This window comes from Falco punctatus (genome assembly GCF_963210335.1).
Source record: "Falco punctatus genome assembly, chromosome: 1".
In the NCBI taxonomy this organism is placed as follows: Eukaryota; Metazoa; Chordata; class Aves; order Falconiformes; family Falconidae; genus Falco; species Falco punctatus.
The window spans coordinates 7,255,943-7,272,662 of NC_137580.1; the positions used below are offsets into that span (position 1 = coordinate 7,255,943).

Here is a 16,720-nt window from a genome sequence, read left to right on the forward strand (position 1 = left end):
GAAGAATATTTCTACACAGAATAGCAGAATTTATGCACGCTCCTCCTTCATGGGTCTTGATTCTGAAGAACGGTATTCACTAATGAAAATGGCTGCTTTTTACTAATCTTTGCCATTATTTTTAAGTTTTTGAGACAGTAGAAGCCTATTTGTTAATGAACCCACTTACCAAAAAAAGCAATATAACAACACAAAACAATCCAGTGCTGATTAGTTTCCTTTATGGGTTTTCATCCCTTGTGGTAATGTAGCCCTTGCTTGCCTACTACATCCAAAGAGAAACAATCTCCTATTTAAAAGTAAAAGATAAACTACACATGACCTGGTCAGATGGAGAGGGGAAAAAAATCATTAGGTTCTCAAATCTCTCTTGTTTCAGATGAGTAGAAAAAGTGGTCTCTGGTTCATCATTCCTGGATCCCTTTGGTTACCATAGCTTAATGCAACAGATACATGAACTTGACACTCAGCTGCCACAATTTATAGCTTGGCATAACAAAATAAATGGAAGTAGACAGGGGGTTAAGTTAATATGCTGGACTATGAGTTGCAGCTGGTGAAATGCATTCTCAGCGCCTGTTCTGCTGTCTCTGTTACAGGGGTAGTTTCATAAGATAAAAGATGAGGAAGGATAGAATAGCCTGGAAAGTAACCTTGTCCTCAAACAACAATGTGCCATAGCCCTTAGTTTGGGAACCGAGTACAGTAAGGTACAGTCTGCCTTACCCATAGGTATAATCAAGCAGAACAAAATAGCTTTTTCTACAAATTTATCACCAGTACAAAAAAAATGTTATAGGCAAAAATGATCTAAAAGAGAAAAAACCTCCAAACCCTCCCTGCTCTGCACTCCTAATTTCCATTAAATTCTTAGAATCTTTGTACAACTTTTGTCTTCTCCAAACAGTCACAGTCAGCCCGCTTTCATTCAAACCTCACACTTCACCCATCCTGGGTCAGCAGCCAACAGCCCTGGCAGCTGGCTATTACCAGGGCATTGGACTAGGAAGTATGTATTGCCTCAAGGGGAGGGGATTGATTAATAATTTCCTATTTCCCCTTCCAAATTCAGTGGAAGGGATAAAGTCTCTTCTGAAAGACTTCAGCTATCCCGAGAGTACTAACATCTTAGAGCTAACTATATAAATGACAAACCATATATATGAAGTGATGATAACCTGATTTCCACCTTGTGCGGCCAATGAAAGCAGGTTAGTCTTTGATCTCTAGGTACACTAGAACTTACTAGCCAAGTCAAGGCTCGTCTTCAAACTTGAAGGCAAAGGTCTTCAAACACAGCAAAAGTAGCTTAAGTACCTCTTTTAGTCATTTCCAAATGGGGATTACGATTCAAAAACTTCTGACCCTGTCAGCATAGGAAATAGCTTCATAATCAGTGCCTAACAACAGCTTATTTAAGAAAAAACACACTACGATCTCCAAAAGAGATCTCTGTCACAAGCACAGCATCATAATACTTTGCTATTTCTTTTTTGTTTCCTTTTATATCAGAAACACCAGAATTGTTCTTTAACAAAGTAGAAGGGCTTTTAAGGCAGTTCAACTGGCAGTAAAAGTACTGCAGATGGAAGGGGAACCCAGGCATACTACAATTATTTTGTATGCAGAGTGCCTGTTAAAATTATTTTTTGTTGTCATTGCTGTTTTTAACCTGGTTAAATTTCCTCCTTCCCCAGTCCCTAATGGTTTTGTTTCTCTGCATAGAAAAGCTTCTTAATCTTTCTCCAGTTGCATGTATTTCATTGGATTCAGGAAATACGCTGTAATGCCATGTTCTCTATATGTAGTTAAATAGAAGAGCTGACAGACCTCAAATTGGAATGGTGACCTTCCTTTTCCTGTGCCCTGTTGTACTCATGTGAAAGTCTTGCAGAAAATACAATGAAATGGCACTTTGTATTTTAGTGAAACTTTAATATGTAAGACTTAACTAAAATAATTCTTGTAAATGTCAAAGGCCTGGGGGATTTGCAGAAGTTGTGTTATAGGATTAATGCTAGCTCAGAACTCTCTATTCTAACTTAAGAATCTTATGTGTGGTAAAGGTAACAAATATATTTGGGGGGGGCAGGGAGGGAATGGTTCTGAAAGTATCCACTGTATCACTTTTGAATTTCTGCTCCTCTCTCATTTTCCAGTTGTCCATAAATATTAAGCCTAGGCATACAGATGGTGGTAAAAGATGTAATTCATATCTAGAAAAACATTCTATTTTATTTTAAATTAGTAATGTTGCCTGTTTACCAGCAGCGTGGTGCCATTGGATCTGCCATTTCAGGAGCTACACAAAACCTAAGTCACCTTTTCTCATTTTGGCACGTTTTGAGGCTCTCTTTATTTATATTTACATGTTCTAGTTTTGCTGAGATGTAAGCAATTCTAATAAAGATCCTCACAGTCGAATCCAAGCCCATGTGAAAGTACAATATTAGTAGCAGATGATGTTATCGTGAAGCTCAGCATTAGATCAGTAGCTGTGAGAAACACAAAGAATGGTCTCCTGTGAGAAGGAACCCAGGGACAAAGAAAAGCTGACAAGCATCTTGGAAGGGCCTTCTGGCAATGCAGTGTGATTTTGATGGTAATGTTTGGGGGTTTTGTTGTTTTCTATCATCAAACTGCCAGCCCTAGAAGTGGGGTTTGTGTTGTCCTAAAAGAACTGGGAAAACACACCCCTGTTGTGTAGAAAATTAAACATCTCTGCTCCCTTGGGGCATAAAAATAGTACTGAGTGAAAAAAAATATAGCAAAATAAATCTCTGCAGCTTTTTGTTCTGTTGCTGTTCCATAATGCTGTTCTGAAAACCACATTGTACAGGACTGATGGGAATCTAGCAGTCCAGATAAGCTGCTGAAATCCCAGATCTATATGAAATTCTAGCCTAAAATTTATAGCCTCAGTATGCATGTGTAGGGACTTTTGCCTCTTGTTTTCTTGAAGAAAATACATGCAGCGCTAGCAGCTCTGGCTCCTAATTATGCTGCTGTCAGACACTGAGCTGCCAAAGGCTGATTACGTCAAAGAGGAATTACAAAATTTTTTTTGATTAATCAATGCAACATTAAGCATCATCAGTTAATTTTTGCCCCCCCCTTTTTTTTTTTTCAATTCGGCATGTAGATGAGTGAACACAATTTAAAACCACCTGCACTGTCACTTCCCCACTTTCACAGGGCTCATTAACCATAGCAGACATACTGTGAAGACACAAAACTATCTATGAACAGGAGGAAAATTTCTAACCTTGTCATCTGAGCCATACTTCCAGGAACATTTGTGTAATGGAACATTCTAAGCTTCAGATCACACATTGCCTACTGGTACAGTCACCCAGAAACATGGATAGTGCATAAGTGTTTTTCTAGAGTGATGGGGACATAACCACCATGCAATTTCCATCAGCTTTCTGAAATCAAGATGTGGGTATTGCAAGAAGTTCTTCGCTCTGTGCCCACTGCAGAAGCCTTGTGCTTATTTTAATACTGTACATCCCAATCTTCTCCACCCACTGCTATTTAGACCCAAAATCCTGGTATACCTTCAGCTTCCCTGGCACCATAGCCCTGGTGCTAAAGGTCACGACAAAGGTTTTATGGTCATAATCCTAAATAGTACCACTGCTGTTGCTTACCTCGGTGGATGACAGTGGTTCCCAGGTTCTTTGGCAGGAGTAGAATTCAGAGGAAAGTGTTCTCTTAAAATTTCTACCTGTTATCAAAGAAAGAAAGAAACCAAAAATTAAAAAAGGAAAAAGTGGTTAAGACACCTAAACACTAGAGTCTCACTGCTTGGTGAGAATCCCAGCCACAGACTCACAGTGATTCTGCATTTACCTTCTTCAAACTGAGCTGTTGTCACTCACTCTCTGCTCAAGCCAAAGGCTTAAAAAAGCTGAAGTTTCTACTCCATGCAGTGGCCAATATTCCATGGTGTTGGGTGCTAAAATATTCAATGGCTTCCAATTTGTAATCCATTCTGTATCATGCCGATGGTCCTCCTCTTAATGGTCTTTCTGAGAAAAAAAAAAAACAACTTCATTGCTGTGTTGCTATAATTATCTCAGACACAATGACTGAGAGAAACTAAATGTGATGCTTTTAATAACTGATTGCAAGACTTTATTAGCTATTGATCTTAAATCACATGTAGCAGATCTGGAGGAGATGAGCACATCTTGAAAAAATCTGAACATTAGAGAAAACTGATCTCTGTGAAATTGAGCAGAGGAAATAAATGATGGCAATTCATGGATAAGAAATAAAAATGGCCAAGGTATGGGTTGCACCACTTCTTATACATTTGCATCAGTGTTTGTTCAATACACCGTGTGAGAATTTTGCAGGTGGGAAACCAGTAAGGAGCTCTGTAACTCAGTAAAAGCGCTTCTAATTACTCTTCTGTGAAAAAGGGAAGCAAAGACTGGATCAGAGTTTGTGGGACTGACAATTTTTTGTATTGATATTTAAGGAAATTGAATCAGCCAGGCAATTACATTATTTCAACCAACAGGAAAATACGTGGGGGGAAACCCATTTTCTCACATAATGGGAGCTGGGGATGCAGCTGGGAGCTGGGGATGCAGCTGGGAGGGGAAAAAAAACCCATCAACCAACCTATGGCTGCAGCTCGGCACGGCTTTACTGCATGTATATGAAACTTGTGTTTCCGGCGGGTCGTTAGCTGCCGAGAGAGCCGACACCGGGCGACAGAGTAGAGCAGCCCACTGGGCGGTGGCAAGGGGCCGTGGCAGAGCCCGGGGCGGGGGGGGGGGCGGCAGGCCGCGTCTCCGCGGGAGCAGCACCCCCCCGCCCGTCCCCCGCGCCCCGCGCCGTGGCGCCGGCGGGCTCTAGGACCGCGCGGGAGGCGCGGCGGGAGGCGGGCGGGTTGAAGGGCTCCCACCTGCCCGCGGGCGCCCGCAGTCCCCGGTGCGGCGGGAGGCGGGCGATGAAGGGCCCGCGGGCGCCCGCGATGTTCGGGGCGGGCAGATACAGCATCCCGCCGCCCGTCACCAGGAACCTGGAGGAACTGGACTCGGTGCAGAGCGTCCTGCTGCACAGGTCAGTGGCGGGGAAGGGGAGGCGGCCCTGCAGCCCCTCGCTTTCCGCCCTCATCCCCCGGGAGCGGCGGCCGGGCCACTCCGCGCAGCAGGAGGTCGCCGCAGCCCCGCGAGGAGCCGCCGGCCGGGAGCGCCCCGGGCGGGCCGGGGGGGGAGGGGGGCGGCAGCGGGGGCCCGTGGCGAGCTCCCGGCCCTGCGGAGAGGCTCCCCGCGGCAGCCTTTTGTTGTCGAGGCGGGAAGCGAGAAGGGCCGCGTCCCGACCGCCCCTCACCTTCCTCGGGCGCCGGGGGCGCGCCGTGCCCGCCGCCGCGGGGGTAGGGGCGGGCGGGCGGCGGGAGCCGGGCCCGCCCGTTGCCCGGGGAAGGGGCGGCTGCTCGCGGGGCACCGGCTCGCCCTCGGGCTTTCCCTCCTCCCTGAGGAGCGGCGGACCGGCAGGTGAGGGGAGCTCCCCTGAAGCGTTTCTGCAGGGCTGCGGGGCAGCCGGGGGGCTCCCTCTGGGTTTCTGAGGGAAGCGGGTTGACAGAGGGAAACTCTTGCATCAGTTCCATGTGCATTTTGCACCCTTCTTTAAGGGCAGGGGAAAAAATACAATAAACCTGAACTCGCACACAAATGCGGGCCGGGCACTCCTTAAGCGGGTGTGTGGGATGCATGCTGCCTGAGAAGACACTAGGTTTTGCCCCTGCCTTCGCCATCCCTAACGTGCAGTACTCCACTGTGTCCCCCCACTAAGAAATCTCGACATTAAGTTCTTGCCCCATAGGCCAAAGCAGGACTTTCAAAGTCAGCCTCAGTGCCATTTTCTATGGCCAGCTGAGAGCCGCTTAAACTTTACAAAGGAAACACCGGCCCGTTTGGTGGCAGTGTCCAGGAGAAGCCCATCTCCAGTTGTCCTATAAAGTGCCTGCTTCCTAACGCATTTTCTCAGCTAGGTTGATTTATCTCCTACTGAAGGAAAAAGTACACTTTCTTTTAGTGCCGACTCCAAACAGCTTTTGCTATGGAAACTAACAACTATTAACTCAGCTTCTCTCCAGCTCAAAGCATCAAACTGAATAGTCGCTTAAAATCCATTCCTGTGAACGCTGAGGATGAAAACACTGAGTACAGCAAGGAGGGCACACCAGGATCAGCCCGTTCCTGCATTGCACGCCGAAACCACTTTTTAAGCAATAAATGTGCCCATAAGCTAACAGGGGACCTTCTGGTATCTGAAACCCTGTGCATGCATTTGTCAGTGACTTAACAGAAAATGCTCCATTTCAAAGTTGGGTTAAAAACATGCTGCCCCATGGTATTCCTTACATTCATATACTTTCAGTGTAATAAGGTACTATTCATACTTGAAATGTTTTCATGTTGACTGACTGCAAATAATGGTTTTCTTTCATGCTTGATATGCCTGCTATGCATAGCAGGTGATCCTAAAAAAGCCTGTAGATTTAAAGCAAAGCAAAAACAGTAGAAAAAAATCTTATTTGTAATTACAGCTGCTTTTCATGCTAGAGGGAACTCCTGGCTCTGTAAGACTGTTTAGCAAAAGAATGAGATGGGTTGAACTAGTCTTCCCGAATTCTTCTTGGCAGTCTTCTGTTGGGTTTATGTTGTTCTTCTAAAATACTTGTGTTCTAATTGTATAGAGGGAAGTTGATACACAAAGCTTAAAAGTCGGAAAGAATGGTCTATTTATTGAGCACTGGGGTGTTTTCTCACAAGTTTTCTGTTCCTTTGGTCACAAAGGTGGCCTTCATTTTTTATTTAGTCTGTTGATATGTAAATATTCCAATTAAAATGACAGTCCAGTATCACTATTCAATTCATGCTACTTTGCTGTGGATGGTCTTTATGCAGTAATGTCAGAAAAGCTGTGAAGGGAAGATTTTGTAATTGTGATCTGATTGGTGTAGTTCTATGTAAACCTTGTAATCACAAAATCCTATTTATTAAGGAATGCCTGTGAAATGTGCCTTTTGTCTCTTAAGAAAGTCCGGCAGGATAGGGGAAAGCTGTATTGTCATTAATCTTTACAAAAAAAGAACTTGTTTCTGTCTCATTTTTGCTGATGCTGAACACTGAAGGAATAAAATAACAATAGGAATCAATAGGTGAAAAGTCTGTAATGTCACTCTTTACCAGTCCAGGTTTTCTGTTAGTTTTTCTTCAGATGTTTGAGTAAAGCAGGTGTTATCAGCAAGAAACAGAACTGTTACACAATGATGAAAATATTTCCCTTATCTTATTCCTAAAATCTTAGTTGTATCTACTTGTAATGTATCGCGTTATATCTGTTATATATTGTGTTAAGGCTATCCAGTTGTTGATAGAGCCTTCCTAGAAATCTTGCCTGATTTGAGAACAAGCAAGAAGGAAAAAATGAAACTATGAGAGGTCACTTAGCCCTTCTTATTTTTTTATGAATAATGAAGAGCTGTAATTTGAAGTATGGAAGGGGAGTGGGAAAGCAAAGGCACGCTTAAAATGCTGTTGATACGCCTAGTGAGTGTAAGACAGATTCAGCAGCGGTCCAGGTATATGCAGTGAGATTTGTCTCACAGTGTTACTGTGGCCTGTTTAAACTGCCTGCACTGTACAAAAGAGCCACAAAAGTGGTAGATCCAATCATTAAAAGAAATCTCCCAGTCTGGAGCACTGTTCAGGTAAGTACAGAGACAGCACTATGGTCTGCTTTTCCTCACCCACCGCCTGCATTTAGCAGGGGGAGTGACCCTGAAGAAGAAGGGAAGATTGCTAAAAAATCAGGGATCTGATCTAATCCTGGGAGATTGCATTGACACCTCACAAGCATAATGGGTACTCCTGAGTATCAGGCGGCATTCACTCGTAGCAGAGGGACCGTTAGTTTGCCCCAGTATGCCAGAGGTGTAACACTGTCACAGTTTTCAGCCCTGTGTTGAGAAGAGCTCAACTACATCCGCAATTCAGGCCCAACAAGCCCTCTGAATGTGAATCCGTGAAATCAATCTGGCATATCATCAGTGAATTGTGGGTCCTGGTAAGATTGCTAAGATTGGGCCTGACTATACGAAACCAAACGCGTCAAGTTAGAGTAGTCATAAACACTAATCCTAAATTTCCCTGTGCTCCTCCATCTAGCTGCCAGGAAAGACTCTAACTCCAGCCTCATTACTTCTGCATCGAGTTAAAAAAATCAGCTGTCAGTACGTAATAATGAAAAAATGTTAGTAGTTTAAATTGGACGGTGGTTGGAGTTGGGGTTCACAAGTATCCATGCAACAGTTCCCAAAAATAGTTACACCCTAGTTATTTTTCTCCTTTATTAGAATGGACCAGAGTATCTCTTTGTGTGTCCTATACACTGTCCTCTTTTAACTCCAATCTAGTCCTGAATATAAATGTGGCTCAAGGTAGACTTACTTTTAAAGCATAATAGCTTTTGAAGCAGGTTAATCCAAAAAAGTAACAAGGAACTCTTGTTCTGAAATTAATTTCTGCACATGGATTTAGTTCCTTGCACTAATCAGAACAATCTTAAGGCAAAGAGGAGTGCTTTTTAATTACCCACTTTTTAAATGCTTATTCACCAGTTGTCCAGTAAGGGTAAGCTGTGGTATTGATGCCAATGATGCCCTGTGGCAAATTTTTACCATCTGCTTGTTAGTAACAGCAACCTAACATGGAAGGCTTATGGGTTCCTCAGTGAGAAGCATCAGCTCAACTACTGGGAGTAAGTGTAAAGGATCTGCCAGAAGACAAATTATTTCGAGACTTTCCCTAATATTTATGCACAAGAAATGAGAGGCTTTCCTCTCGAGAGGGATTGTGTGGGAAAATCTGTGTCTTCACTAAAATGAAATCCTGCTGTGTGAGATATATTATGTCTTGAGATCTTTAATTGTTCCCACAGCAGCAAAAATTTCACATTCAATTCAGAAAAATACTTAGGTGACTCACAACTACCTAAGTGGACCAAAATCTTCCATCATCCTTTCCTTCATGATAGGGTTATCCCTATAAAACAGCAGTAGTGTAGGACTGCTGCCTCCTTTTTAGAGTGCCTGTATTTCTCACTTATTGAGCAAACAACTGGAAACAATTAACCAACTCTTGAACTCAGTGAAATTTAACATAACTAACATAGGACCATCTGGCATAGACTATCGCTTCTCAACAGAAACACTTCAGTGTGCTGTTCAGCGTATTATAAGTGCTTGCAAATACAAGCAGAATTAGGGAAGGCGGGACACTGTATCTCACCTACCTCTATTAAAATTCTAATTTTAATATTTCTTTTAGATATGCAGGAATATTCTTGCAGTATTCCTCTTAGAAAATCATAAAATCATTAGACTCTTTGGGAAATTGTGTTTATAAAGTCTCTTTTTTTTCAAAAGTACTTTTTTGTTTTCAAAAAGTAAATTGTTTGGGAAGTAGGGTACTTTCAGAATATTTTTTCCACTTATTCTTCTGGAAGCAATATCAAGAATGAAAGTCGGTGCATATCTTGCATTCTGACAATTGGAAACAACCAAAGACCTGATTTATTTTTTTCTCTTTTAAAGAATTGTCTGCCATGCATGCATGGGTTTTGTACTTTGTGTGAAGTGGTTATTGCTGGCTCAGATAGGAAAAAAACCTTAAATTATCTACCATATCCTGAGCTAAACTGAATGAAACCATATTAGAACTTTTTTTTTTCTTTAGGTAGGGAATGTTTCTGTCTCCTTTGGATAGCTTTGTAGTCTTAAAATCCACGTAACGGTGATTTATCTGTAAAATCAGGTCTTGTACAGGCACTTCAGAATGGCCACAAAATTTAATATAGGTATCTTTAACTACTTCAGTTGAAGCCTTAATGACATGGATACGAGTCCAGAACATTTCTGTTTGTTAATTCACTTGAAATCACACTTATTAGTGAATGCTTCCTTAAAACGGTTTCAAGCACAGGAATTTCATACCAGAATTCTGTGACTTCTACATAGTGCTCCAGCACTATAAAACCTCACTGCTGAAGCAGTGCAAATATCCCACTGAGCAGAGATTAAATCCAACACATTAAAAATGTTCCAACAATTATTCTTCATCCCTTTCGTTATTCACCATGTGTGTCCTGATGGGTTTACTGACATAGCTACGCAGCAAGTTGTCTGCAGGGTTGCCATGGGTCTTGTTTTTTATGGATGTGAATAATTTAAGTCCTGAAAACCAAGTAGGGTTCCCCCCCTCCTCTTGACTGTGCATGATTTTGCATTCGTAGACTGTATTGACTGATTTAAGGTGCTAAATCATCTAGCTTGTTCGGCTGTCTCACATCCTTGCCTCTCCTGCCTAACCTAACTGCTTTCCTGACTAACCTACAGAGAAGTTACCCTAGTTTCTTATGACAGAGCATAACATAAAGCATACAAGTATTCCACCGCTAACCATTTGACTTCATGAAAATTACGATTTACCTCATGTTTCTTTCTCCAAGTCAGTTTTTTATTATAAGCAATGCTTTGAGGCTTGCCCTGGGACTGTGAGTTTCATTAGTAGTCTCTTTTATGGGACTGTTGCTGGGACCTTGATATCAGTCAACTAAATAGTCTGTTCTCATTATGTGTTCCATATTGACCCACTGAAAGACTTTCAAGGGACTAGTGAGACTCAGCTGCGCGTTCTGAGGAAGCAAACAGGGAGGCTGGGCACTTTCAAATGTTTGTTTATGATTATTCTTGCCAGCCGGAGGAGCGGCCGGCCAGCTGGCCTTTCTACCAGCACACTCAAACGGCAATTTACCTCCTCCCGAGGCGGGCAACAGTGCGGGGCCGTTATTACCGCTTACCGATGCCCGGGGCTCTCTCCCGGCCGGCGGGACCCTCCGCGGGCCTCAGAGGCGGTGCCGCCGCCGTTCCCGCTCCCGCGGCGGGCGGGACGTGCCCTCGCGCTTCTTCCCGTCTCCATGGCGCCGGCCCGGGGCCGCCAATGGGGAGGGCAGGGCGCGGGTCACGTGCCCGGCCGGCGCGGAGGGGCGCGGGTGTCATGGCGTCCGGGGGGGACGGCGGGAGCGGGCGCGGAGCCGCTGAGGGGATGGAGCCGCCGCGGGGAGAAGACGCTGAGCGTGCGGGCAGCGGCAGCGAGAGCGGCTCGTGTGCTACCTCGCTGTCCGGGAGCTCCGAGTAAGGGCGGGGCGGGGGAGGCCAGGGCAGGGCGAGCGGCGGGGCGCGGGCCCGGGCCCCCTCAGCGTGCCGCCCCGCCCCGCCCGGCCGAAGCGCAGCCCGCTGAGGAGGCGGCCGGTGGGCCGCGGCCCGGTGGGAGCTTCCGTCCGTGCCTGTTTAAGCCGCAGAGCCGGTTTTAGTGGCTTTGTGCTTTCTGAGGCGGCGTTTGTGTGGCAGAACCCCGCAGGTAACGTGGCGGGCGGCAGCAGGCGCTCAGGGGGCCGGCAGTCCCTGGGCTGGCCCTGGATCCCGGCCGGGCGCTGCGTGAGAGGCGGGAGACTGGGGCTTGGCTCATGTATTATGAATGCTTTAGCACTGGAGACACAGTCAGCCTGTTTTAGCGGCCTCTCTTTTGGGAAATGGTAGGTGAGGAGACAACTCTGGAACAGCAGTACATATTTTAAAGTCACATACGCAACCGCTGGGGTTTTCTTACTATTTTTTTCATGTAATTCGTATAAAATTTACTCTCTTCTTTGCACCCTGCATTAAAACAATTCTGTCTGACAGTTCAAACACATATTTCAAGGTCTAATCGATGGATTTTATTTGGCATGTTATTTTCATAAGTAATGCAGCGAAGAAGGAAAAGGTTTAAGTTTGAAACATGTTTAAGTACACTTTGTCTTGCAGTTGTCCCGTGCCTCTGGGGACATGAGAAATGAAGCTGTTTGGATGTACACCTGCCTTATTTTGTTCCTATGTTTGTAAGGCAGAACTTAACTTTAACACATCTCACTTGAACCCATGCTTTTTTTTTTTTTTTTTTCCTTCTTCCTTCCCTCCTCCTTTTATGTGTTTTGGATTTTTTCTTTTCCAATTCTTGCATCTAAAATGCAAATCTACTGGTGTTCTTTGTGCGTGTTCAGGGGATATAGCCGTGTTCCACAGTTTTCAACACAGAACACAATGTATAATACTGTTGGATAAATTGAAACACATCTTTTCTATCACTGCATCAATAGGACTGCGAAGCTTTAATTTTAGGTCCAAATAGTGTCTTCTATTGGACCTGTACCACTCCAGCCTTCTGAGTACAGAAACAAGAGGTTAAGATGTGGCTTGTAATGAAGATGGAGAGAGAAACAGTACAGTTTTGCAAAGTAAAAGGTACAAAGATAGGACTGTTAGCTATTGTAAGATAATGGCATTTGTTCATCTATAGGTGATCTGTGTATGGTTTTATAGTAGGACATATTTGAGTAAAAGAAAGAAAGAAAACCCTTGGGAATGGGTTTCTGAATTAAAAGTTACTGACCTCCAGATCAAACTTCCGTCAGTTGAAACTATACTACTTAATACTACAGCTAATGTGGACAAACCAAGGTACACCAAGGAGCATTGGTGTAAGGGTAGAAATAGGGCTGATGCAAGTTGTTTCTTCATCTGAGCCCTATGATTTTTTGCATGGCCTATTTTCAGACAGCTGTAAAGTGAATGCTTACATATGCCATTGTGAAAGTAGTGTGTTGGTTTGGTTTTGGTTTTTTTTAGTTTTCTCTAATTTAACACTTGCTGCCACTTTCACTAGTTGTGATGGATCAGGACCCTTCTAGGCAGCCATAGCTGTTAAGAGGATGGCAGCTTTGCATGTACCAAACTTATGCCTCAGTCTGAAGCCATACTTTGTTGTTGCATAGGCAGAGGTTGGGAAGACTAAAGATGATTAACTTTGCTTCTGCAAAGTATCATATGGGTGGAATTGAATCATATAGTGCAGTACAATAGTTAACCTTTGGTTCGTTGTTTTCTTTTAATTGCTTTAAAACAAGGCTTATAGATGTTAACTGTTTATTGTTTCTGAGTTTCCTTGGGTGAGAACAGTCCTGTCTTGCTTCAGAATCAGAACTTGGATCCTTCGTTTCTGGTATATGTTTCTTACATACACGGGCAATTTCAATTGGCACATTTTTTCAGACATTTATCCTAAAGAAGAAATATTTGTGGGGATCAGTGAAACTGCTCTTAGAGGAATGTGGGTCTTCCAGATTTTTAGATCCCTTGACTGAAGCTTCCAGACCTATGTAGAAGCTCAGGTTATTGTGCAAGTGCTTGTTTTGGCACAAAGGAAGAGAGATGGGAAGGAAAGGTGTTGAGAATATTGTATTTTATTGTTTAGCTTAGTATAAATTAGTTGTGAAACTACAGCATTAAGGAAAAAACCTGTCATTCTAGCTGTAGATTTCTTGTTTCAACCTGTACTTTTTTAGATGTCTGTATGGATCTGTATTCAGAAAGTCATAGTTCCTTTGCAGTACCTCATTAAAATGCCTTCAAGGAGAGAAATTCATGCCATTGTGACATTTTTTCAGTCTTCCATCTTCATCAGCTTATTCACATAGAGTGACTTTGCCATATGTGCTGCTGCTCCTTGAAGAGCCTTTTCTCTGGAGTGCTTCTGTTTGAGTGGACCCAATGTAAACACCATGCTAACATACCCCCACACACCCCTACCTTTTTTTTTTTCCTTGATCCATATAGTAGTTTCTAATAAAAATAGACAATGAAGCTGGAGAACGTGTGTGTATGAACTGACATCCAGCTTGAAACGTCAACTTCTACCCCAAAGAAGAGCGAGCTTTTCCAAAAACAATAATCCCTTTCAAAGAGGAAAAAAAAGAGGGAACAAAGAAGCTGTTGTACATCACAGGAGTTTCTGCTAACCCAAATGTTATTTCTTTTTAAGTTTCTAATGCTTCCTTTATCAATTTTGGGTTTTCCCGATTTTGCTTACATGTACCAGAATGCAAGAGTACTTCTTAAAAAAACAAACCAAGGAAAAACTTTGTCATGTTATTTCTTACTTAACCACCTTTGAGACATGTTCAATCATACCGTTATCTGGTCCTAACAGACTTTAGGTGGCGTTATCTTTTTGATACTTTATAAGAAGGTACTAAATATCTTGAGTAAGATTTTGTAGAAGATGCAAACTCTTGACTTACCCATAGCCATTAGGAGCAGCCAAATTATCACAAGTGGTGTGTCATCTTTTAAAACTATCAGCTTAGGCAAACTAATAAATGCAAAGGAAGTGCAGGATGTTTCTTCCTGTCTGCCACATCCATAAACTTCTCTAAGTCACTGGGGTTCCTGGAAGAGAGCAATGCCAGTGTTCTCTGTATTCTTAGTCCAGCCAGATCCTCTCTTTGAGCCCTTAAAGGTGCTGTGGTGCAGTGTCTGTGTATAACGTTCTCTGTTCAGCTGGACTTTGAAGCTGCATCACTTATCTGTATATTCAAATCAATGCTCTGTTTGAATTCTAGAATACTAGTTATAAATGACATTTGCATTCTCTATTCAGTAAAATAGCTAATTCTAGTATAAAACGTATGAATGTATGTTAACTTTAAACAATTATATTAATTAGCATGTAAGTCTCCATTCTGTATTTTTCCTTATTTGATTTTTATCAGTGTGGTCTCAGATTACAAGAAAGGGAGACCTGTTTGTCATCTAGTCAGGAAGAATGAACTGGTCCTGTCTGTGAAAATCTTCCATACAGAACATCCCATATGTTCCTTACATTGCCTGCTAATGCTGATTTTGTGTGTTTGTCTGTGTGAGATCAAAAACTTTTCATATTGTTTAGGTTAGATACTTTGGTAAGTTAAACCACTTAAGTACGCATCCTTTGACCATTACTGATCCTCATCCTTCTGCAGTTGGACTGTTTGGCCTGTTGCTTCTCTGCTATCGTTTTTCATTTGTTTTTTTTTCTCCTCCAAAAGAGTTTTGTTTCCTTCAGCCTCTCCCTTTAAAACATGTTTATAAACTACTTACTATTTGTCTCTGTGCTCTGGGCTTGTTTCAGTTATTACATTTTTCTTAAATTGCACTATCCAAAACTGGACATGGTTGACACATTGCCATTGCCAAATTAGGACAAAAAAAATTTTGCGCTGTGCAGATGGCACTCCTGTTAATACATCCTGTCGTTGCCTTGCCTTTTCTTTGCAGCAGCTTGTTGCTAGTGACTTAAAGTGATCCACTCCAGCTGCTAGAACTTCTTCTGTAGCAGTGCTGTCTCTTTACTTTTTTGTTGGGTATTTTTGAATGTGATCTTGAGTATGCTATTTTGAACTGTCTTGTGAAAAGTGTTAACCTAGACTTGATCTTGAGGTTGTTTTGTTTTGTTGTTTTGGGGGTGGTTTTATATATATATAGAGAGAGGTGATTTTAAAATGTTAATCTTGCCTTTCCAAAGGGCTTGCAGTACAGACTGTCTTGTAAATGCATAAGAGAAAAAATAATTGGAGAGAACAAATAGGATGGCGCCTTTTCTCTTAAGAGAAAGCCCCATTGTGCCCATGAATGTAATTACTAATTAAAACTCATATGTGAAAGAAATTATTTGGGGTTGGGGTTTTTTGTTCGTTTTCAGAAAAGGGAGTATTGCTTTTTGCAATGGCTGTTTTCCTGTAAGGCATTTGAATAAACTATTTTAACATCTGGGAGAGATGTCTTTCCTTGCCATATCCATAATTTGTCTGAGAAGAGCTCTTACCCTCATGGCAAACTTAAAACAGTTGAGCTTTCAGTGTTCAGGAGGTGACATTATTATTTTTTTTCTTTCTCTTTTTCTTTTTTCCTTGTCCTCTCTCTATCCCCTCCCTATGTATCTGAAGTAATCAGATGTCACTTGCATAGCAGTCTTCCTTATCAGGGTTGTCACTGATAATTCTTCTTTCTTTCCCAGTGACCTTGAGCCTGAATGGCTGGATGGTGTGCAGAAAAATGGGGAATTATTTTATTTAGAATTGAGCGAAAGCGAAGAAGAAGCTCTGCTTCGGAACACCTGTCCAGAAATGCCAGCCGTGAATCATGTCAGGTTTCGTGAAAATGAAGCTGAAGTTATTCAAGAAGGATCACGAAAAGAAAGAAAGTATGAACTGAAGAACCTGACCAAAATATTAAAAAAGAAGAGTCTTTTACCAAAGTGTTCTGGTAAGAAAGGCAGTGGAAGTTGTAATGTGCACTCCACTGGGCCTACTTCCATACTGAAACACCAGTCTGCTCAGAAAATTTGTGTCACTGTTCAGCAAAAATACAAAGATGTATATGTTTATGTAAATCCCAGAAAACTGTACAGTGCTGGAGAAGATGAGCAGCACAAGCTGCTGGAGGCCTTAGTAGGGATTGTCCATCAGTCTTCATGGAGCAGCAGAAGAGCAGAAAAACAAGGCAGGAAGGAAAAAGTCATCAGAGGAACTGGTGAAGAGAAGCTTGTAGTACATAGCTTGGTGCCAGGTAGTTCAGCAATGAAAACAGGTCAAATCCTGATTGGTAAGTAGTTGAACAAATAGTTAACTTCTGCACTTCTCCTTTGAAATGAAGATATATTTTTTTTGGTTTGGAGTTTTTTGGGGTTTTGGCTTTTGGTTCTTTGGGGTTTTTTTTGAGGCAGCTGACTTGAACATTCCAAGGCATAAGCAATTACTTACAACTGTTTTGTCAGTTCTT

At 42.6% G+C, this 16,720-nt stretch overlaps 1 protein-coding gene across 5 annotated transcripts in view; it reads left to right on the forward strand.

Moving 5' to 3' along the window:
- Window positions 1-4,592: 4,592 nt before the first annotated feature.
- Window positions 4,593-16,720, forward strand: part of INTU (inturned planar cell polarity protein) — a 56,282-nt gene continuing 44,154 nt past the window's right edge. Inside the window, exons 1-3 of one of the 5 annotated variants that reach the window (XM_080389819.1) lie at window positions 4,965-5,079; window positions 6,116-11,218; window positions 15,957-16,543. In XM_080389819.1, the coding sequence (XP_080245945.1) occupies window positions 10,755-11,218; window positions 15,957-16,543 (1,051 nt within the window). In that variant the 5' untranslated portion in view covers window positions 4,965-5,079; window positions 6,116-10,754. The other 4 variants (XM_080389818.1, XM_080389820.1, XM_080389817.1 and 1 more) reach the window with 4 other exon arrangements.